Source organism: Coregonus clupeaformis, unplaced genomic scaffold, assembly GCF_020615455.1.
Source record: "Coregonus clupeaformis isolate EN_2021a unplaced genomic scaffold, ASM2061545v1 scaf0229, whole genome shotgun sequence".
Lineage (NCBI taxonomy): Eukaryota > Metazoa > Chordata > Actinopteri > Salmoniformes > Salmonidae > Coregonus > Coregonus clupeaformis.
In genome coordinates, this window is record NW_025533684.1 from 192,918 (window position 1) to 217,550 (window position 24,633).

The 24,633-nt window shown below is 45.7% G+C and overlaps 1 protein-coding gene across 1 annotated transcript in view; it reads left to right on the forward strand.

Annotated features, from left to right (window-relative positions):
- LOC123484205 (slit homolog 3 protein-like) overlaps positions 1-24,633 on the forward strand; it is a 346,208-nt gene that overhangs the window by 184,638 nt on the left and 136,937 nt on the right. Inside the window, 1 exon segment of the mRNA XM_045214275.1 lies at positions 16,334-16,405. Coding sequence (XP_045070210.1) covers positions 16,334-16,405 — 72 coding nt within the window.

The window sequence follows — 24,633 nt, forward strand, 5'->3', positions numbered from 1 at the left end:
ATTCGAATAGTGACTGTAGAGACGCTTCTACTTGCTGCTCTCTGTTCAACAACCCACTGTTCGAGTTTGTCCTCTAACTGTGGCCATCTCGCTTTGTTCCCTCGGAAACTCTGTTTAGTCTTCTTTACTTGGCGCAGGTCATCTTCTTGCTTCCTCCACTTCCGTACCATTGATTCATTAATGTTGAATTCTCTCGCTGCTGCTCTATTCCCATATTCTATCAGTGACCGACAGCTCTTGGAGCTTGAACTCTGCGTCGTAAGCGTGTCTCTTGAAAGGTGCCATTTGGGGTCTTTATACACACACAAGTGGTGTGGGACTGTGAGTAAGCACAGTACCGGTGTTTACTGACTACGGTAGCCGTAATGCTGCAAGCGGTGCGGCTTTGTAGTTTACCAGTCGTACTGAAACATTTCATTATTATTAAATTGTTTTTATTGGTTTTTCATACTGAAACATTTTGTCAGAGCGCCTTGAGCGCCGTGTACAACCAGTATGGATCAACCAATTAACCAATTGATCCATATATAAGGTGGTCCGGATTATAAGGCGCACTGTCGTTTTTTGAGAAAATTAAAGGCTTTTAAGTGCGCCTTATAGTGCGGAAAATACGGTAGTTATAGAACTCATTGCCCTTTATGGTTGTGAGAATTCAGAAAAATGAGAAAAACACAAAATTGAGACTGCATGCAGAATTAGGCTGATACCTGCTAATTATCAAAATCCAGAAAAGAGCCGTTAAATTCTACAACCACCTAAAAGGAAGCGATTCCCAAACCTTCCATAACAAAGCCATCACCTACAGAGATAGTCCCCTAAGCAAGCTGGTCCTGGGGCTCTGTTCACAAACACAAACAGACCACACAGAGCCCCAGGATTGCTGAAATAGTCCAACCTTCCATTTTCCTTCCAAAGAAAAACCCTGACAAATTCCAATCGGCCCTTGTATTGATTTTCTCATATGCTCTCCCCTCTCTCTCCCAATCCCCTCCTTTTGTACTGCGCTACAGTAGGGACACACTGCTCTCCCCACACACTCGTAATCTCAACCCTGATATCATGCAGAAAGCTTTATTGGCTACTGAAAACTGGAGTGGCATTCATTTTCCTGAGCTATCAGATTGCCTGGCTTTTCCTTTTTTTAAATTGCCAAGAAACAGGGAGATGTTATTCTAATCACTCTCTAAACAAATGAGACATATGTCACACGTCTGTATATGCTTTCTGGGCCGCCTGCCGCCCTTGGCTGCGTTCTGTTAAGCGTCAGCTCCACGCACACACACACACACACACGCACACATACACGCACACATACACACACACTGACTACTGTATCTGTCTATCCTTAACACAATATGCCAATCCACAATGTTGTCCATTAACTGTAACAAAATGGCCGCCCACTGTCAGTCTCTCCAGGCTTATAAACTTCTTTGCCAGAGAGCATGGACATGACATGTTGTTGCAAAAGTGGCAGTATACAGATATCTGTCAGCCAGCAAACCAAACCTCCACTGGGCTGGGCTGACAGTGAGTTATTGGCCATGTATGAGGCTTGCGCACTGACGTCCCTCTGGTCTAAACACTGAAGCCTCACACCTGCTATATCAACTAAATGCAAGGGTTGATTGAGAGTCCAGCTCTGCAGCTTGTTGGGAAAACAATACATGGGCATAACTCATAACCCCCACCCCAACCCACTTACGGCCTCTAAGCTAGCTCTTCCTGGACTCCCTCAGCCTCCCCTCTCTCCACCAGCCTCCCCTATCTCCCCTAGCCTCCCCTTTCTCCCCCAGCCTCCCTCTTTCCCCCAGCCTCCCTTAGCCTCCCCTCTCTCCCCTAGCCTCTCCTCTCTCCCCTTGCCTCCACTCTCTTCCCTAGCTTCCCCTCTCTCCCCCAGCCCCCCCCCCCCCCCAGCCTCACCTCTCTCCTCCAGCCTCCCCGGTCACTCCTTTGCCCCAGTCACCCCAGTTCTCCCCCAGCCTCCCCTCTCACACCTCTCTCTCCACCTGGGCTTCTCTTGTCCCCTCTTCCTGCATGTGGCTCATAAAAAGCAACCCGCTTCACGCTCCCCTACCCAGAATGCTGTGCCATCTCACCATTTGTTTGAATTATGTTTTGGCGGTGAGAGGTGCAGCCGGTGTGTGGTTTACGACCACCTCGGACCGTAAGACGTGTCGCTCGTTGCAGACGGCGGCACTCAGCCTTTTATGTCACCCACTAATCCCGCTCCCGATCGCAGACCGTTCAGGGCGCAGCTTAGCCGACCACGCCGCCACACGGCACGACAAGTACTGTAGGCACACTGTACCACTATACCCAGGCCTCTGCCCACTGACTCACACTACAGACACCAACACACAGTTCCTCCTACTGCCCCACACATCACCCCACTTACTGCCCCATCCATCACCCCTCTTACTGCCCCACCTGTCACCCCTCCTACTGCCCCACCCGTCACCCCTCTTACTGCCCCACCCATCACCCTTCTTACTGCCCCACCCATCACCCCTCTTGCTGCCCCACCCATCACCCTTCTTACTGCCCCACCCATCACCCCTCTTACTGCCCCACCCATCACCCCTCTTACTGCCCCACCCGTCACCCCTCTTACTGCCCCACCTGTCACCCCTCCTACTGCCCCACCCGTCACCCCTCTTACTGCCCCACCCATCACCCCTCTTACTGCCCCACCCGTCACCCCTCTCCACCTCATCTAGTGGGCTCTGCAGTGTCCTCTCTGTCCAAGTACATATCAGTATAGAGAGAGAGGGGAAGAGAGAGAGAGAGAGAGAGAGAGAGAGAGCGAGAGAGAGAGAGAGAGAGAGAGAGAGAGAGAGAGAGAGAGACAGAGAGAGCGAGAGAGAGAGAGAGAGAGAGAGAGAGAGAGAGAGAGAGAGAGAGAGAGAGAGAACAAATAGAGAGAGAGTAGAGAGAGAGTAGAGAGAGAGAGAGAGAGAGAGAGAGAGAGAGAGAGAGAGAGAGAGAGAGAGAGAGAGAGAGAGAGAGAGAGAGAGAGAGAGAGAGAGAATTTGCACATCATCACTCTTTAGGCTTTGTGTCCACGTCTGTCTACAGAAGGACCCTGACTAGATAGCCACTGACTGTCATGTCCTCTGCTGTGCTAATCAGGACAGGATACAGTAGCTAGCTATACATTGGCTGTGTGATTTATCTCCATCCCTTCCACTGTGTCCTTTCCTCCTCCTGAAGCCCTTTAGTCTATCTATCACCCAGCCAAGTGACAGCAGAGCAGCTCTCCCTGCCATGGCACCCTATTCCCTACAAAGTGCACTACTTTTTTTTTACAAAAGCAGTGACTATAAAAGCAATATGGTACCATCTGTGACTTAACCTCTGTCTCGAAGATCCTCCAAACCAAGCCAGCCACGCTCCACCATGCTCCCGGCTCCCTGGCCCAGCAGCGAGACAAATCCTCTCATTCACTTCCTGTTGTCTTAGCTGATGAATGTCGATCAACTGGGTCCCCAAATTAATTAGGAGGCATGTGGCTGCTGGTTTAGCATCCTGCTTCATCCTTCCCGATGACAGATTAATAGGCCTGGGCTATTGAAACTGTTCTGTTAAGGCCCTAGTCTCCTAATCCTCTCGCTGTCTCTCTTTCTTTGTTTCTCTCTCTCTCTCTACCCTCTCCCTACTCTCTCTACTCTCTCTCTCTTTTTATCTGTCTCCCTCTACTCTCTTCCTCTCTATCTCTCTCTACTCTCTCCCTCTCTACTCTCTCTACTCTCTCCCTCTCTCTGTATCCCTCTTTCTGTCTCCCTCTTTTTACTCTCTATCTCTCTCTCTACTCTCTCTACTCTCTCTCTCTCCCTCTCCACGCTCTCTCTCTCTTTCTACCTCCCACTCTACTCTCTCTCTCTCTACTCTCTCTACTCTACTCTCTTTCGCTCTCTCTCTCTCTCTCTCTCCCTCCCTCTCTACTCTCTCTCTCTCTCTCTCTTGACTCTCTCTCTCTCTCTCTCTCCCTCTCTACTCTCTCTCTCCCTCTCTACTCTCTCTCTCTCTCTACATTTTCTCTCTCTAATCAAATTTTCAAATAAGAATTGTGTTTGCTTCATTGTCATGAAATACAATTTGTAGATATTGCCAAAGCAATATAGTGGTAAAGCATTTCGGTAAATACAGTACAATGCAATGAGAATAATGAAATCCAGTTCATTTCAGTAGTAATAATAATAGTACATATAATCATGTATAGAGGTACAACACTACTGCTGTTGTATTGTGGAATCTTCGGTCGATAAATGTAATTTAAAAAAATACGATTATAACAAGAAAAACAAAGAATGGCTAATAAATAAACAACAAAATGTACATGGATGATGGTTACACTATGTATTACTTGTAAGTTATATACAATGTAAATACCTCAAGGGATGTCCCTCAGGCTATGGTAATCATATACATATCTTGCAGTAATATTGGCGGTTTCTCCCTCATCAAGAATAACTCCCAGCTTTATGTCATTAGTAAATGCACAGAAGTTGGGAATTGATTGGGATATTTTCTTGGAAAAATATTATATTTTTTGGGAGTATTTCTCACAGTAGAGTAATAAGGGCATCTCTGTCTCTACCTCCCCTGTCGTGCAGTGACCACATAGACGTTCCTCTTTGGGTAGCCATGTCTTTTTGTGGTTCCCTTTTTCTATAGCCAATTGGTGGTCGCTGAGCCGGTATTTGGTCAGGATCTGTCTCTGTTTTGTATCTCTGACAGAGTAGAGATATTCTGTCAATTTGTGTTCTCTTTTGAGGGCCAAATAGCAATTTAGTTTATTCTATGTTTTTGTTTTATTTTCCTAATTTGTCAAATAGGAGGTTTCCATTTCTGTAACAATTTGAATGATTTCCCTGTGTATTTGGATAATAGGGTTGTTTAGTGTTTTTAACAGCTGACATAGGGGACTCTTTTCAGGGTTCAGCTCTTGGGTTTCTAATGTTTTGAATTGTAAGGATGTTTTGGGGCTTCATTTCAAATGGTGCCAAAGTGTTACTGTCCTTTTCTTTATATTTACAATTAAAGGGAATCTTCTGAGTTCTGCTCTGCATGCATTATTTAGTACTTTCTTTTGGATATTTAGGATCATTCTGCAGAATGTGTATATTTTCTATTGGGTTTTTCTCCCGATAATTATAATCATAATTACAGATTGGACCCCAAACCTTATTTCCATATAGTGAAATTGGTCAAATTACACCATTGAATATTTTGCACCAGATTTGGATAGGAATATTTATTTTTGCGAATTTTCTTTTTATGGAGTAAAATGCTTTGCTGGCTTTTTCTTTTAGTGCATTCACTGCCAGACCAAATCCACCAGAGGCACTGATTTTTAGTCCCAGGTAGCTGTACCATTGGGCACGTTCAACCATGGTATTTCTTCATTCCTTATCCTGCTCTGTCAGGGCCACATGCCTTTCCAGGATTAAGGCTTTGTATTTTCTTTGAAAGTTCAGCCTGTGTAATTTGGTAGTCAGTTGGGTTCTGGTTGCTTTTAATTGTGTGTTCTAGGGAGCTGAGTTTTTCTTGCATATTTGTTTGGTTTAAAGTAAGGTCTTCTGATGGTATTATTCCATTGAGACTTTCAAAATGATCTTTCCAAATGTAGCCATTTTGAATTGCTAGTTCATTCCTCTGTTCTCCATTTCGACCATTCCATTTCTCCCAGAACTGGTATCCATCAATAGAGTCTTCAGTCTCTTTCAGAGTGTTCTCAAAATGCTTCTGTTTCTTCCATCATAGGTTTTGTTTGTATTCTTTCATTGTGTCACAATATTGTTGCCGAACGTCTCTATCATGTGATTGGTGATGTTTTCTATTTGATAAAGATCTAAAAAAAAATCATTATGAGATTACATTCAGCATCAAACCATTTTTCTTTTTGAGGTTTCCAATTATAACTGTTTTTTCTTCTGCATAAATTTCCTTTTGTGGCTGCTTTATGATAGATCTAATTTAATTTATTCACAGCCAAGTTTATGTCAGGGAGGTTTGGGCTGAATGTACTTGAAAATAAATCAGTGATACAGGTTGTAATTTCTGGGCAGTGCAATGCTGTGTTGAAGTGTGTTGTGCTGTCAGGGGCCCATTGTACGTTTTATTTAGATTAATCAGTATACAGGGCTCTGTTTGGGTGGTCTTTGGGTGGAGAAGTCTTTGTATCAAAAATACATTCATCTGACAGTGAATGTACTAATGGAGGAGGGGTCCAATCTGAGATTGCATAGTCAACAACACTGGTCCAAAGAGCTGAGCAGTAGGTCAATCTTCCCAAAGAATCCCCTCTAATTCTGCCATTAAGAAAATACAGGCCTAAAGCTGGACAGATATGCACTAACTCCTTTCATATTTTGTTCCTTAACTGGTCAGGGCTATTTCTATTACTGAAACTGGAGATGATCATAAAACTGATCATCATAGTCAGATGAATCTGAGGGAGAAGCATACACTGCACCTATATATAAAACATTGTCACTAAGGATTGTGTTGAGTTTTAAGCAAATGTGGGTGTTACCCTTTTTGATTTGGCTCAGTGAAAGCTCCTGTTTATACCATGTGATCATTCCTGCCCTGTTTTTATGTTTTAATGATGGAAGTCGAATTTCCCTATAGCCTGAAGGACATTGAGCATCTATATCACCACGGCACCATGTTTATATAAGTATTATTATGTCTTAACCTTTGGTGTTGGTAAGAAAATCTGGGTTTGTGGTCTTAAGACCTAAGGTAGAGTAGTACAAGCCCTGGATATTCTAATAACTAATAGTTAATGATCTCTTTTCATCTACAGTGCATTCAGAAAGTATTCAGACCCTTTGACTTTTTCCACAGTTTGTTACGTAGCTGCCTTATTGTAAATCAGTCTACACACAATACCCCATAATGACAAAGCAAAAAAACAGTTTTTTTGCAAATTTATAACAAATAAAAAACAGAAATACCTTCTTTACATAAGTATTCAGACCCTTTGCTATGAGACTCGAAATTGAGTTCAGGTGCATCCTGTTTCCATTGATCATCCTTGATATGTTTCTACAACTTGATTTGAGTCCACCTGTGGTAAATTCAATTGATTGGACATGATTTGAAAAGGCACACACCTGTCTGTATAAGGTCCCACAGTTGACAGTGCATGTCAGTGCAAAAACAAAGCCATGATGTCGAAGGAACCGCCGTAGAGCTCCAAGACAGGATTGTGTCGAGGCACAGATCTGGGGCAGCACTGAAAGGTCCCCAAGAACAAAGTGGCCTCCATCATTCTCAAATGGAAGAAGTTTGGAACCACCACAACTCTTCCTAGAGCTGGCCGCCCGGCCAAACTAAGCAATCAGGGGAGAAGGGCCTTGGTCAGGGAGGTGACCAAGAACCCGATGGTCACTCTGACAGAGCTCCAGAGTTCCTCTGTGGAGATGGGAGAACCTTCCAGAACGACAACCATCTCTGCAGCACTCCACCAATCAGGCCTTAATGGTAAAGTGGCCAGACGGAAGTCACTCCTCAGTAAAAGGCACATGACAGCCCGCTTGGAGTTTGCCAAAAGGCCCCTAAGGACTCTCAGACCATGAGAAACAGGATTCTCTGGTCTGATGAAACCAAGATTGAACTCTTTGGCCTGAATGCCAAGCGTCACGTTTGGAGGAAACCTGGCACAATCCCTACGGTAAAGCAGGGTGGTGGCAGCATCATGCTGTGAGGATGTTTTTCAGCGGCAGGGACTGGGAGGCTAGCCAGGATCGAGGGAAAGATGAACGGAGCAAAGTACAGAGAGATCCTTGATGGAAACCTGCTCCAGAGCGCTCAGGACCTCAGACTGGGGCGAATGTTCACCTTTCAACAAGACAACGACCCTAAGCACACAGCCAAGACAACGCAGGTGTGACTTCAGAACAAGTCTCTGAATGTCCTTGAGTGGCCCAGCCAGAGCACGGATTGAACCCGATCGAACATCTCTGGAGAGACCTGAAAATAGCTGTGCAGTGACGCTCCCCATCCAACCTGACAGAGCTTGAGAGGATCTGCAGAGAAGAATGGGAGAAACTCCCCAAATACAGGTGTGCCAAGCTTGTAGCGTCACACCCAAGAAGATTCGAAGCTACAATCGCTGCCAAAGGTGCTTCAACAAAGTACTGAGTAAAGGGTCTGAATACTTATGTAAATATTATATTTCAGCTTAGTTTTTTTATACATTTGCTAAAATGTATAAAAACCTGTTTTTGATTTGTCATTATGTGCTTTTGTGTGTAGATTGATGAGGGAAAAAAACTATTTAATCAATTTTAGAATAAGGCAGTAACGGAGCAAAATGTGGAAAAAGTCAAAGGGTCTGAAAACTTTCCGAATGCGCTGTAAGTAAGTATACAGTATATATACACTACTGTTCAAAAGTTTGGGGTCACTTAGACATTTCCTTGTTTTCCATGAAAACATACATAAAATGATTTTGAATAGGAAATATAGCAAAATGCATTGGAAATGTAATCATTGACAAGGTTAGAAATAATGATTTTAATGGAAATAATAATTGTGTCATTCAAACTTTGCTTTCGTCAAAGAATCCTCAATTTGCAGCAATTACAGCCTTGCAGACCTTTGGCATTCTAGTTGTCAATTTGTTAAGGTAATCTGAAGAGATTTCACCCTATGCTTCCTGAAGCACCTCCCACAAGTTGGATTGGCTTGATGGGCACTTCTTACGTACCATACGGTCAAGCTGCTCCCACAACAGCTCAATAGGGTTGAGATCCGGTGACTGTGCTGACCACTCCATTATAGACAGAATACCAGCTGACTGCTTCTTCCCTAAATAGTTATTGCATAGTTTGGAGCTGTGCTTTGGGTCATTGTCCTGTTGTAGGAGGAAATTGGCTCCAATCAAGCGCCGTCCACAGGGTATTGCATGGCGTTGCAAAATGGAGTGATAGCCTTCCTTCTTCAAGATCCCTTTTACCATGTACAAATCTACCACTTTACCACCACCAAAGCATCCCTAGACCATCACATTGCCTCCACCATGCTTGACAGATGGCATCAAGCACTCCTCCAGCATCTTTTCATTTGGTCTTCGTCTCACAAATTTTCTTCTTTGTGATCCGAACACCTCAAACTTCGATTTGTCTGTCCATAACACTTTTTTCCAATCTTCCTCTGTCCAGTGTCTGTGTTATTTTGCCCATCTTAATCTTTTCTTTTTATTGGCCAGTCTGAGATATGGCTTTTTCTTTGCAACTCTGCCTAGAAGGTCAGCATCCCAGAGTCGCCTCTTCACTGTGTCACGAACGTCGTTAAGAGATGAGGACCAAGGCGCAGCGTTGCAGGCAAACATACTCTTTATTAGCGATTATACGACAAAACAACAAAAACGAAAACGTGACAGTTCACGGTCTAACACAAACCAACTCGAAACAAGATCCCACAACCACTGTGGGCAAACAGCTTGTTTAAATGTGGTTCCCAATCAGAGACAACCAGCCACAGCTGACACTCGTTGCCTCTGATTGAGGACCACACTGGCCAACATAGAAATGCAATACCTAGAACCCCGACATAGAAACACAACACATAGATTAACACACCCTGGCTCAACATAACAGTGTCCCCAGAGCCAGGGCGTGACACACTGTTGACGTTGAGACTGGTGTTTTGCGGGTACTATTTAATGAAGGACCTGTGAGGCGTCTGTTTCTCTAACTAGACACTCTAATGTATTTGTCCTCTTGCTCAGTTGTGCACGGGGCCTCCCACTCCTCTTTCTATTCTGGTTAGAGCCAGTTTGCGCTGTTCTGTGAAGGGAGTAGTACACAGCGTTGTACGAGATCTTCCGTTTCTTGGCAATTTCTCGCATGGAATAGCCTTAATTTCTCAGAACAAGAATAGACTGATGAGTTTCAGAAGAAAGTTATTTGTTTCTGGCCATTTTGAGCCTGTAATCGAACCCACAATTGCTGATGCTCCAGATACTCAACTAGTCTCAAGAAGGCCAGTTTTATTGCTTCTTTAATCAGCACAACAGTTTTCAGCTGTGCTAACATAATTGCAAAATAGTTTTCTAATGATCAATTAGCCTTTTAAAATGATAAACTTCCAACGTGCCTTTGGAACACAGGACTGATGGTTGCTGATAATTGGCCTCTGTACATCTATGTAGATATTCCATTAAAAATCAGTCGTTTCCAGCTGCAATAGCCATTTACAACATTAACAATGTCTACACTGTATTTCTGATCAATTTGATGTTATTTTAATGGACCAAAAAATTGCTTTTCTTTCGAAAACAAGGACATTTCTAAGTGACCCCCAAATATATATATATATATATATATATATATATATATATATATATATATGTATACTGCCAATGTTTGTCTATGAAGATTGCATGGCTGTGTGCTCAATTTTATACACCTTTCAGCAACAGGTGTGGTTTAAATAGCCGAATCCACTAATTTGAAGGGGTTCTCCACATACCTTTGTATATCAGTGGAGGCTGGTGGGAGGAGCTATAAGTGGATGGGCTCATTGTAATGGCTAGAATGGAATTATTGGAATGGAGTCAAACGTGGTTTCCATACATTTGATGTATTTGATACCGTTCCATTTATTCCATTACAGCCATTACAATGAGCCTGTCCTCCTATAGTTCCTCCCACCAGCCTCCACTGATATATACTGTATATTTATACAAAAGTATGTGGATATTGGTGTGGAAGAACTTGACTGGCCTGCACAGAGCCCTGACCTCAACCCCATCGAACACCTTTGGGATGAATTGGAATACCGACTGCGAGCCAGGCCTAATCGCCCCAACATCAGTGCCCGACCTCACTAATGCTCTTCTGGCTGAATGGAAGCAAATCCCCGCAGCAATGTTCCAACATCTAGTGAAAAGCGTTCCCAGAAGAGTGGAGACTGTTATAGCAGCAAAGGGGGAACCAACTCCATAATAATGCCCATGATTTTGGAATGAGATGTTCGACAAGCAAGTGTCCACATACTTTTGGTCATGTAGTGTATATGTATATATATTCTTTATTTTTACATTGTAGAATAATAGTGAAGACATCAAAACTATGAAATAACATATATGGAATCATTTAGTAACCAAAAATGTGTTAAACAAATCAAGATATATTTTATATTTGAGATTCTTCAAATAGACACCCTTTGCCTTGATGACAGCTTTGCACACTCTTGGCATTCTCTCAACCAGCTTCATGAGGTAGTCACCTGGAATGCATTTCAATTAACAGGTGTGACTTCTTAAAAGTTTGTTTGTGGAATTTCTTTCCTTCTTAATGCGTTCGAGCCAATCAGTTGTGTTTGGACAAGGTAGAAGATAGCCCTATTTTATTATGTGTTAGCTAGGTTTCTTCGCTAACAGCAGGTAGCCAGTAGCTAGAAACTGTCACTATCGTCGAACACAGAGGACCAAGGCGCAGCGTGGAATGCGAACATACTTTTATTTTTAATGATCACACGAACAAAACAACAAAACGATACGTGACGTCCTTGGCAATAGACACTAACCAAACACGGAACAAGATCCCACAAACACTGTGGCAAAACAGGCTACCTAAGTATGGTTCCCAATCAGAGACAACAAACAACAGCTGATTCACGTTGCCTCTGATTGAGAACCACACCGGCCAACATAGAAATAAATGAACTAGATAAACAACGTAGCACACAAAACACATAGAAAACCCACCCTGGCTCAACATAACAGAGTCCCAGAGCCAGGGCGTGACAGTACCCCCAAAGGCTCGGACTGCGACCGCGCCAAACATAAACCGAACAGGGAGGGCCGGGTGGGCATTCCTCCTCGGAGGCGGTTCCGGCTCCGGGCTTGACCCCCACCCTCCAACAAACCCCCCATAGCGCCCTGGTCCGGTCTGGCCCTGCTGGCTGGATCTGGACTGGACATCGGTGGAGCGGATCGCTCCAGGCTCCGATGTGGAGCAGCTAACCGGTACCTGACCAGGCACCGGTGACCCAGGCACGGGCTGTGCCGGACTGACGACGACGCACCACAGGCTTGGTGCGGGGAGCAGGAACAGGCCGGACCAGGCTGACGACGGCGCACCATTGGCTTGGTGCGGGGGAGCAGGGACGGGCCGAACCGGGCTGACTGAGCGCACCACTGGCTGGTGCGGGGAGCAGGAACAGGCCGGACCGGGCTGACGACGCGCACCACAGGCTTGGTGCGGGGAGCAGGGACGGGCCGAACCCGGGCTGACGGGCGCACCACTGGCTTGGTGCGGGGAGCAGGAACGGACCAAAACGGGCTGACGACGCGCACCACTGCCTTGGTGCGGGAAGCAGGAACGGGCCGGACCGGGCTGGCGACGCGCACCACTGGCTTGGTGCGAGGGGCAGGAACAGGCCGGACCGGGCTGGCGACACGCACCACAGGCTTGGTGCGAGGGGCAGGAACATGCCGGACCGGGCTGGCGACGCGCACCACAGGCTCGGTGCGAGGGACAGGAACAAGCCGGACCGTACTGGGGACACACACCACTGGCCCTACGCGGGGATCAGGAACGGGCCGGACCGGACTGGCAACACACCCCAGTACCTCTCGCCGTGCCTCTACATTCTCCTTCCCCCTGGTGACCAATGACTCCCGTAACCTGTCGGCCTCCTTTGCCAACCCGCTGAACCACTCTATCCCGGCCTCCTGCTGCCCCGTCGTCCACGGCGTGAGCCCCCCCCCTAAAAATGTTCTGGGCGTCTCTCCTCCCCGTGGGCCAGGCCTCCATGGCTCTCGCCAGACTCTCGCTCCTCTGCTCCAAAGTCCAGCCTCTCTCCTCCTCACGCTGCTTGACCCAGTCGAGGTTGATATTCATTAGAGTCCTCTCTGGCGTTGGCTCGTGGACACGCTGCTTGGTCCAGTTATGGTGGGATCTTCTGTCACGACCGCTGGAGGAAGTGGACCAAGGCGCAGCGTGGAATGCGAACATACTTTTATTTTTAATGATCACAAGAACAAAACAACAAAACGATACGTGACGTCCTTGGCAATAGACACTAACCAAACACGGAACAAGATCCCACAAACACTGTGGCAAAACAGGCTACCTAAGTATGGTTCCCAATCAGAGACAACAAACAACAGCTGATTCACTTTGCCTCTGATTGAGAACCACACCGGCCAACATAGAAATAAATGAACTAGATAAACAACCTAGCACACAAAACACATAGAAACAACCCACCCTGGCTCAACATAACAGAGTCCCAGAGCCAGGGCGTGACAGAAACTCTCTTAGCAACTTCCTAGCAAAGTGTAAACAACTGTTATCTTGTTAGCTTGTTAGCTATCCAGTTGAGTTATGAGGATAAACGTTTTCTGATGTGTTTTCTTCTTCTTTATCTTTCACTTACTTGTTTTTCTCAAATGTACTCTTCCCCTAAATCATTTGAAACATGATATATGACACTAAAGCTCGTCATTTTCCCAGCTGCTCTTGGAACTTGCAACTCTCTCAATTCAATTCAATTCAATTCAATTCAAAGGGGTTTACATTGCCAAAGCAAGTGAAATAGATAATAAAACAAAAGTAAAATAATCAATAAAATATTAACAGTAAACATTACACTCACAAGTTTCAAATGTCATACAGTGTTATAATTAAGCAATAAGGCCTGAGGGGGTGTGGTATATGGCCCATATACCACGGCTAAGGGCAGTTCTTCCGCACGACGCAGTGCGGAGTGCCTGGATACAGCCCTTAGCCAAGGTATATTGGTCATATACCACAAACCCTCAAGGTGTCTATTATAAACTGGTTAACAATGTCAATAGAAGAGTACAAATCAATGTTTTGTCATAACCGTGGTATATGGTCTGATATACCACGGCTTTCAGCCAATCAGCATTCAGGGCTCGAACCAAACAATTTATAATGATGTACAAATAGTTAAAGTACAAAAGGGAAAATAAATTAACATAAAAATGGATTGTATTTACAATGGTGTTTGTTCTTCACTGGTTGCCTTTTTCTTGTGGCAACAGGTAATAAATCATGCTGCTGTGATGGAACACTGTGGTATTTCACCCAATAGATATGGGAGTTTATCAAAATTGGATTTGTTTTGGAATTCTTTGTGGGTCTGTGTAATCTGAGGGAAATATGTGTCTCTAATATGGTCATACATTTGGCAGGTTAGGAAGTGCAGCTCAGCTCTCTCTCTCTCTCTCTCTCTCTCTCTCTCTCTCTCTCTCTCTCTCTCTCTCTCTCTCTCTCTCTCTCTCTACTCTCGCTACTCTCTCTAATCTCTCTGTACTCTCTCTCTACTCTCTCTCTCTCCTCTTTTCATATTCCTCAAGGTGGAAGCATCAAACTGCTACCAACTGCCAATACTGCTTATGACTGGGATGATTAAAGGCCAACGTAGTTAGATGGAAGGAAATTAAACACACACGCACACACACATATACTGTACACACACACACACACACACACACACATAGCCTCCTTCCAGCTATATATTGGATTCAATATGTTTCCTAAAATGGAAACTAGAGGTAAAGGGTCAGAAGTACGACCAAGCTTTGATCACAGTATCCTCCTCCCTAAGGTTTGTCAGGCTTCACATGATATACATTCACCAGTTAACAAATCATTTCAAATAAAGACAACACGTATCATGAAATTAGATTAAGCATGACAAGCATGCCTCCAATATGTCATTCTCCTATCTGCATATATGATGCCAAAACTTTGCTTGTTTCCATTCTACACAGATGGTCGTTTTCATTGTGAATGTTTCAAACCAAATTGTAATGAAATAATATCCTAGATTATTTAATTTCCTCTCTTGTTGACGCTTTCCAAACGGCTGGTCTACTCTGCTAAGAGAGAACGACCAGTCAGGAAACAGCTGCTTTACTAGAAGAGAACCAAGGGAAATAAGAAGAAAACAAAGAGAAAGAAAGCAAAGGAAAGTAACATTAGGGATGGAGAGATAGGGGAAGAGAAGGAGATGGGCATAGGATATTAGAGGAGGGGAGTTATGGTCTTGTTTATAGACCATATAAACTTGGCTCCCGAGTGGCGCAGCGGTCTAAGGCACTGCATCTCAGTGCTAGAGGCGTCACTACAGACCCTGGTTAGATTCCAGGCTGTATCACAGTCCGGCCGTGATTTGGAGTCCCATAGGGCGGTACACAATTGGCCCTGCGTCGTCCGAGTTTGGCCGGGGTAGGCCGTCATTGTAAATAAGAATTTGATCTTAACTGACTTGCCTAGTTAAATAGAGGTTGCCCAGAGCAGAAGATGCAGACAGTGTCTGTAACAGGTTAAATGTCACAGAAGCTTTTGGAGTCTGGATAAAGGAGCTGGAGAGCGTTCTAAATGTCTGCCTTTTGAATTGCCTTGTCTTCCATCCATCTCCTTTTTGTGGGCCAGAGAGAGGAGAGTGGGGAGGGGAGGGGTGGAGAGAAGGGCGGTTGCTCGGGGGGGTGGGTGGGATGCTGCATACTTAGGCTTTCAAATTAAAGGAAAAGGAAAAGAAGGAAGAGGAACAAGTGCTCTGAGCATCTGGGAGTCCAGCATCGTGACCCGGGCTGATTTACGAACCCTCTACTTTAATGAAACTGTTTCAGTGACAGAGTCGGTAAAAGCTCGTAATGGATTGGGTGCTCTAATGTAATGAAATTACTCCCTTTCTGACAAACACCAAAAAAGAAAGAGAAAGGGAGAGGGGGAGAAGAAGAGGAGGGAGAAGAGGAGGAGGAGGGAGAAGAGGAGGAGGGAGAAGAAGAGGAGGGGGGAGAAGAGGAGGAGGGAGAAGAGGAGAAGGGGGAGAAGAGGAGGGGGGAGAAGTAGAGGGGGGGAAGAAGAGGAGGAGGGGGGAGAAGAAGAGGGGGAGAACAGGAGGAGGAGGGAGAAAATGTAATTAATAGAGAGCTGACAGACGGGGTGGGCTATAGCCAGCCTCTGTTCACTCTCCTTCTGTCCCCCCTCCAGTCCTCTCTCTTTCTCTCCTCCACTCACGGGGCAGTGTTGAGAGTGAGGTGATAGGCTGCAGCCAGACAGGCCACTTTAGCCAGCTGGTCCTTTCCTTCCCTGGAAGGTTGCGGTGAGGCAGAGGTGAGGGCTGAGATCTGAGTTTGTGCTGTGCGCTTCCTGGCTAGCTAGTAGCTACCTACCTTCAGCCCCTCCCAGCCACCTCCCTCACCATACCCAGCCACCGGCACTCCTCCTCCTGCAGCCCCCCACCCCCGGCAGCTCCCACCCCCCCCAGCACCCTAAACCCCCACGTCTGCAGACAGACCTGCCGCTGACTCCTGTCTCTCATCCCTCCGCAGGCAACTGGACAGCAACCACATAAGCTGCATCGAAGATGGAGCCTTCCGAGCCCTCCGTGATCTGGAGATACTGTGAGTCCTCCTCTCCTCTCCTCTCCTCTCCTCGGCTCTCCTCTCCTCAGCAGGGTCCGCTCCTGCTCTTCCCTTTCTTCTCTTCTTTTCTCTCTCTCTCTATATATATCTTTCTCTATCTCTATCTATATCTCTAACTCTCTCTCTCTATCTCTCTATCTCAATCTCTCTCTTTATCTCTCTATTTCTCTCTCTATCTCTATCTATCTCTCTAACTCTCTCTCTCTCTCTATCTCTCTCTCTATCTCTCTCTCTATCTCTCTATCTATCTCTCTCTCTAACTCTATCTCTCTATCTCTCTATCGTTCTGTGTTTCACTTGATTTTTCTGTCTACTGCTCCCTGTGTGTTTTCTGTTGAATGTCTTTGAAGGGTAAAGTGTGTTGGATGTGAGCCGCAGTAGAACGGCGTACCTACCTGTGCATGCTGCCAGCGACAGCAGTGATAATGTCACCCTCCTGAGGTGTTTGTCCGTCCGCCATGTGCCTTGTGATTCTCCGTATCGACTGTGTGACCACCACAGTTTTACACAGGCTCATTGTCATTCTGTGCTGCGTTGTGACATTAAGCTGCTAGCTAGCACATCGCAAGGTGTTGTATTTGTTAGTCACTTTTCGAAGCATCCTCTCTCTGTGCATTGTTGCTTGTTAAAATTGTTTCTGCAGTCATCTACTGTGGTGTAATATACACTATGTCCTCTAGAGAACCAAGAACATTCAGAACCTTGTCAGGGAATAGCGTACTTCATTGAATGAACAGAGTAGGAAAACCACAAGTTTACTGTAAACCAGACAGACACTGTTGAGCTGCTGCTGTACTGTAGCATGGTGTCTGAAACTCTTCCTGAGGCTGAGGGTGTTACTGGGGGTCTGGTCTGGTCTGGTCTGGTCTGATCTGGTCCAGTCTGGTCTGGTCCTATCTGGTCTGGTCCAGTCTGGTCCGGTCTGGTCCAGTCTGGTCCGGTCTGGTCCAGTCGAGTCTGGTCTGGACTGGTCTAGTCTGGTCTGGCCTGGTCTGGGTTTCAGGGGAGGGAGGTACATGCACCTGCAGCCCCCCAGACGGTGATGTCCTGGTGCAGAGAGGTTCACTTGGGGCACCTCCAATTCTCCAGCCCTCCAGTCTTCCAGCCCTCCAGCCTCCAGTCTCCAGCCCCAGCAAAGGCAAAGCCCAGCTAGAACTGCTAAGAATATGATAGGACAGCACAGGACAGGACAGCACAGGGCAGGACAGCACAGGACAGGACAGCACAGGACAGCACAGGACAGCACAGCACAGGACAGCACAGGACAGCACAGGACAGCACAGGACAGGACAGGACAGGACAGCACAGCACAGCACAGCACAGCACAGGACAGGACAGCACAGGACAGCACAGGACAAGACAGGACAGTACAGGACAGGACAACATAACTGGGTGAGAAAGATAGGGATGTCATTTCCCAGACACTAGCCATCCATCAGCTCATCCATCAGCTCATCCATCAGCTCCTCCATCAGCTCATCCATCAGCTCATCCATCAGCTCATCCATCAGGGCGCTAAATGCCGTTGTCATCCTCCCTGTTAGAGCAGGTCTCATTTTGCGACCAAGAGAGACACACAGTCAGTCTCACTCACCTCCATTACAGAAAACCTGCAAAAAAAGCAGACCGTTTTTTTTACATTATAGTTTGTGAGGTTTAAATGAGGTGCGTGCTCAAAGGCAGGGCAGGAAATGCTTGAATGAACGACAGTGATTCTTCTGCTGGACTGGATTGGACTGGCTGTTCATTTTGAGTGTCCTCCTCCCCTTGTCCTAGCCCTGCCTCAGCTGGACTGGCTGTTCATTTTGAGTGTCCTCCTCCCTTTGTCCTAGCCCTGCCTCAGCTGGACTGGCTGTTCATTTTGAGTGTCCTCCTCCCCTTGTCCTAGCCCTGCCTCAGCTGGACTGGCTGTTCATTTTGAGTGTCCTCCTCCCCTTGTCCTAGCCCTGCCTCAGCTGGACTGGCTGTTCATTTTGAGTGTCCTCCTCCCTTTGTCCTAGCCTTGCCTCAGCACTTAGAGCAGCTAGTGATGGTTTCATGACCACAGCACAAAATGGCATGATGGAGATGAGATGACGTTAGAGTTGACTGACCACACCAGGCGTAAAAGTCAGTGTGTGTGGATTCAATTTTCATTAGTAATACAGCACTTCCTCCTGCTCGACCACAGCCCATTACAAAAGCGGCCATCCATGGATAATGTGAAGATGTAAATACATGTTGTTTAAAGATGCTAATTCCACCATATGTCCATGCAGCTGAAACAGAGATAATTGGACTAGAGCACCAGGCAGGGATTGCTGTGATAGAAACCCATCATTTTAATTAGGTCATGCTCTCTTGGTAGATTAGGATTTTTCTTTGAGCAATTTTCTCTCTTTTAATATAAAACAAAGTGTTAAATTGTATGGTAGCGTACCTAACACATTTTCTGAATAGATACTGGAGCTGAATCCGTCTTAATGCACAGCCCTATATCTGTTCCCCAGTGTAACGTTGTTGAATTGAAACTACAATTGGTTCCTGTCCATGGAGCAGAAGATGTCAATTTCTGCTGATAGCCAGAGTATTTGTACTTGTGCCATCTTCTAGCCTTTGAATTGAACTCATAGATGAGAACCTCTCTATTTCATGTTATCGATCAAAAGGTATCACTGGTATCACTGGTACCACTGGTATCATTGGTATCACTGGTATCGCTGGTATCACTGGTACCACTGGTATCGCTGGTATCACTGGTACCACAGGTATCACTGGTATCACTGTATCACTGGTATCACTGTATCACTGGTACCACTGTAAAACTGATACCACTGTATCACTGGCATCACTGGTATCACTGGCATCACTGGTATCACTGGTACCACTGGTATCACTGGTACCACTGGTATTATTGGTATCACTGGTACCACTGGTGTTATTGGTATCACTGGTACCACTGGTATCGCTAGTATCACTGGTACCACTGGTACCACTGGTATCACTGGTATCACTGGTATCACTGTATCACTGGTGCAACTGTATCACTGGTATCACTGGTACCACTGTGTCACTGGTATCACTGGTATCACTGTATCACTGGTGCCACTGTATCACTGGTATCACTAGTACCACTGGCATCACTGGTATAACTTTAATCAATGGTACCACTGGTATCACTGGTAACACTGTATTGCTGGTAACACTATATCACTGGTATCACTGTATCACTGGTATCACTGTATCACTGGTGCCACGGTATCACTGGTATCACTGGTATCACTGTATCACTGGTATCACTGCACTAAAATTGTGCCTTTCTGGGTATCTTTAATGTAATCTTCTATTTGATCTGGCATGGCAACTATCGGTGCCCTCTACAAGAGCCTCTGGTAAAGAGGGAAAAGCAAATGTATGATCAATGTCTCCGTGTCTGTTCCAGATTCTTCCAGATTGTCAGACCACCGTGTTTTTGACGTATATTGTGGAGAACAACATTGTTGCATATTGGGAAATATATGTTTTGTCTGGGAATGGAAAACCCAACAAAGAAAATGTGGAACTTTTATGTATGAAAATGGAAACTGGTTGACCAAATGAATTCCCAGACACAGTCAGATGGGCAGGTTTTTATTGAAGCTGTCAAGAAAAGTGTCAGTTTTATCGGTGCTCCTTTGTAGTTTGATCTCAACAACATATTGGGACCAAATACCCTTTTGAAAACAGAAATCGGGGTGGTAGACACATTTGATGTTTCTAATCACAATGTTCATTAAACTTGCATCTGACTTCAGATATAAACAAGTCATTTGAAAGAGTTCCTATTGATGCATAGATGGCTGGCTCTCCGATCATAGAAAATAACAAATACAAAAGCCTTAGCTTATTTCTCCTGAGAATAATTACTTATACAATTACGTCAGCTCGTTGTTAGATGTTAAGCATTCCCTCAAGTTGCTAATGAATAAGAACTGATTTAGTGGAGGGCACTAATGCTAAATAGGCTTCCATAATGAGTGCAACTCCGTGACTTCAAATGACTGAATACAGTTTAACGCTTGCCAAGCAACACAAAATAAACGATTGGCTCTTTCTGGTGATGAATTGTGATTTGGATTTAACATAACTGTGGTAATGACTGAACTAATGACTTCAAAGTTATCTCGGACATTTTCTCATATTGGGCATGACTTGCATCTCAATGAGATGGAGAAAGGGCTGGAGCCAGCCGAGCACACTGCATGGTGGGCCAACATACAACTTGGTGGGGGGATGGATGGGTGGAGGGGATAGATGGGTGGAGGGGATAGATGGGCGGAGGGGATAGATGGGTGGAGGGGATGGATGGGATGGATGGGCGGAGGGGATGGTTGGGTGGAGGGGATAGATGGGTGGAGGGGATAGATGGGCGGAGGGGATAGATGGGTGGAGGGGATGGATGGGCGGAGGGGATGGTTGGGTGGAGGGGATGGATGGGTGGAGGGGATAGATGGGTGGAGGGGATAGATGGGTGGAGGGGATGGATGGGTGGAGGGGATAGATGGGTGGAGGGGATGGATGGGTGGAGGGGATAGATGGGTGGAGGGGATAGATGGGTGGAGGGGATGGTTGGGTGGAGGGGATGGTTGGGTGGAGGGGATGGATAGGCTAATATGCCACTGATTCTTTGATTAGTATTCATAGGACGGTTTCAGCTCTAAGGACATTTGATTATAATAAATTCAGCTTTTTATCTCAAGATCTCCTTGAAGATACTTGTCAAATGTGAGTTACACCAGGCAGATGAATTGTGTTTGACAAAAATCTGATTTTCACATTTGATTGGATCAAAATACTAGCATTGTATTAGAACACTGTTCAAGCAAATGTTCCCCTTAATTTACTGGTGCTAAATGTTATTTATAATTTCTTAACTGAGAGAGTCAAATTATACTAGTGAGAACTAGAAACTATCATGATAAAATATGAATTATAGTATGATATCAATTATATTTGATTGGTACATTTGGGGGTATAAAGTTTTAAAGCATTGGTTAAAGCTGTCACAAATCTAATCAAGTCTGAAATGCTCTTTGAGAAGCCAAAGAGCATTGCAGACTTGCCTGCAGGTTGTCTTTGGAAACCCTCGTGTTTTTACCAGAGTGGCGCATGGCCATCTTCCATCTTCCCCCCTCCTGCTGCTCTCTCCAGAGAAGAGTGTTGCATATTTTATGACCACTTTTTGTACAGAAAATTCTATGAGTGGAAGTGCAGCTGAGACATTTCCACGCTACAGTATCTCAAGGTTACTTCCACCTCATCACACATTGATAAGAAAAGAGAGATCCCAAGTTTTTATATTACCACAAACGACACCCCCTCCCCTGGTCCATGCCAAACACTGTCATTTGTCAGTGTGTGCACTCTGCATTTTCCTGACAGGTTGGCTGGGACCTCTGTATTCCAACTAGAGTGAGTTAGTTACTCCATAACCATTTGAATGGAGACATAGACTCCTTGTGTTAACACTGTGATTCACCAGGCTTGTTTGACACTGCATTCTGTTTTATTACTGGTATTTTACATTTACATTTACATTTTAGTCCAAATGCATTCTTTCCTTTTGAGGATACAGATGACCATGGTTTAGTGGATGAAGCGGAGTAGTCCTGTCATGTTATATGCAGTGTGTTAGCATGGTTTACTGGGTGAAGCGGAGGAGTCCTGTCATGTTATACATTTTCCCTGAGTTGTTGTGATCACCAGAAACTATCGTATTTTTGTGGCTGCATTTTTGTTCCAGAGCAGTCTAGGGCGAAACGTGTGGGTGTTTAGAAAACTGTGTTTTTTTGTGGTGATATTTTCTATTATATATATGTTTTGCACATGGACCGGGTCAAAAATATGTTTTGCTATTCGGTGCTTTTGGTTTGGCTGGTCTTTACATGCTAGTTAAATCAGTCAGCTGTACCATTTTGAAGCGAGAGTTGGCGTTTCCAGGGAATTGATGTGACCTGACCCAGTCGTGGTCCCCTTGCCCCTCGGTCCGTATCGTCTCTGACCTCACTGTCGCCTATGTCATAAACACTGCTGATGTTTCATCATGATTTATGCTTTTCTGCTGCCAGGGAGAGGGAGGCCCAGTCATAGCTCACAGAGGAGCAGATAACCCAGTGAGAGAGGGAGAGAAGAGAGAGGGAGAGAGGGGGGAGAGGGGGAGTAGATAGAGGGAGAGAAGAGAGAGGGGGAGAGAGAGTAGAGAGAGAGAGAATAGAGAGGGGGGGAGACAGAGTAGATAGAGGGAGAGAAGAGAGAGGGAGAGAGACAGAGAAGAGAGATGGAGAGAGGAGGGAGAGGGAGAGTAGATTGAGAGAGAGAGAAGAGAGAGGGGGAGAGACAGAGAAGAGAGATGGAGAGAGGAGGGAGAGGGAGAGTAGATTGAGAGAGAGAGAAGAGAGAGGGGGAGAGACAGAGTAGATAGAGGGAGAGAAGAGAGAGGGGGAGAGACAGCGTGAGAGAGAGAAGAGAGAGGGAGAGAGTGGGGAGAGACAGAGTAGAGAGAGAGGGAGAGAGGGGGAGAGACAGAGAGAGTGAGAGAGAGACAGAGAGAGACAAAGAGAGAGAGAGAGAGAGAGAGACAGACAGACAGACAGACAGAGAGAGAGAGCGTGAAAGAGAGAGAGAGAGAGAGAGAGAGAGAGAGAGAGAGAGAGAGAGAGAGAGTGGGTGAGATAGAGAGAGACAGAGAGTGAGAGAGAGATGGAGAGAGACAAAGAGAGAGACAGAGAGAGAGAAAGAAAGTGCAAGAGACAGAGAGAGAGGGAGAAAGAGAGAGACACTGAAACAGGGTAAGAGTAGGATGGATTAGAATAAGGGGTGTTGGGGGGGGGGCTGTCATTAGCTCGCAAACAGCACTTTTGAGCACAGGAAATTGCCTTGCCACCATACTCTCTGCCCCTTGCGATATCACTGGGAGGTTGGGAAGTGTGACTGAGCCAGAGATGGGCTGAGAGAGGACCGACCCACCGTGTCCCAGCAGAGCCAAACCCCATCACTCGCTCCTGGGCGCGAGGACAAAAAGGGAAGGGAACAGTTTAGATTAAATCTGTCCTCATTTAAGCTGTAATGGCCTCATCAATGGCTCGGTACTCATGTCTCTCTCTTTCTCTCTCTCTGTCTGTATGTCCGTCCTACCTGTCCCTCTGGCTGCAGCATGTGTCTGGCTGCTACTAAGTACCCTCCATCTTCTACATAACCTAAACCTGACTCCTCCTCATCCGCTATTTTTCTCCTCCCCCTCCCCCTCCCCCTTCTCTTGTCTCCCCTCCTCTCCCCTCCTTTCTCCGTTGCAGATTTGCAGATTTCATTTTCCGAAGCCATAAAGCGTGTCTCTATTGGATAACATCGCTGGTGTTTCAATGTGCAAATGTCAAGGGCCTTACTGTTGTCATTTTTCTCTCATAAGCCCTCACTTAGACACAACCCACATGGATTTAGAGCTGTAGATGTTATTTCTCTGTTTAGCCTCGGCAGGTTTATTTCAATTAGGAAAATAACATCTGATTGCGTCTGTGTGCTTTAGCTAAACCCTCCACGTTAAGCAGAACAAAGACAAACATTTAGCTGAACCCTCCACGCTAAACAGAACAAAGACAAACATTTAGCTGAACAGCTCCACGCTAAGCAGAACAAAGGCAAACATTTAGCTGAACCCTCCACGCTAAGCAGAACAAAGGCAAACATTTGGCTGAACCCTCCACGCTAAGCAGAACAAAGGCAAACATTTAGCTGAACCCTCCACGCTAAGCAGAACAAAGGCAAACATTTAGATGAACCCTCCACGCTAAGCAGAACAAAGACAAACATTTAGCTGAACCCTCCACGCTAAGCAGAACAAAGGCAAACATTTGGCTGAACCCTCCACGCTAAGCAGAACAAAGGCAAACATTTAGCTGAACCCTCCATGCTAAGCAGAACAAAGGCAAACATTTAGCTGAACCCTCCACGCTAAGCAGAACAAAGGCAAACATTTAGCTGAAAACTCCACGCTAAGCAGAACAAAGGCAAACATTTAGCTGAACCCTCCACGCTAAGCAGAACAAAGACAAACATTTAGCTGAACCCTCCACGCTAAGCAGAACAAAGACAAACATTTAGCCGAACCCTCCACGCTAAGCAGAACAAAGACAAACATTTAGCTGAACCCTCCACGTTAAGCAGAACAAAGACAAACATTTAGCTGAACCCTC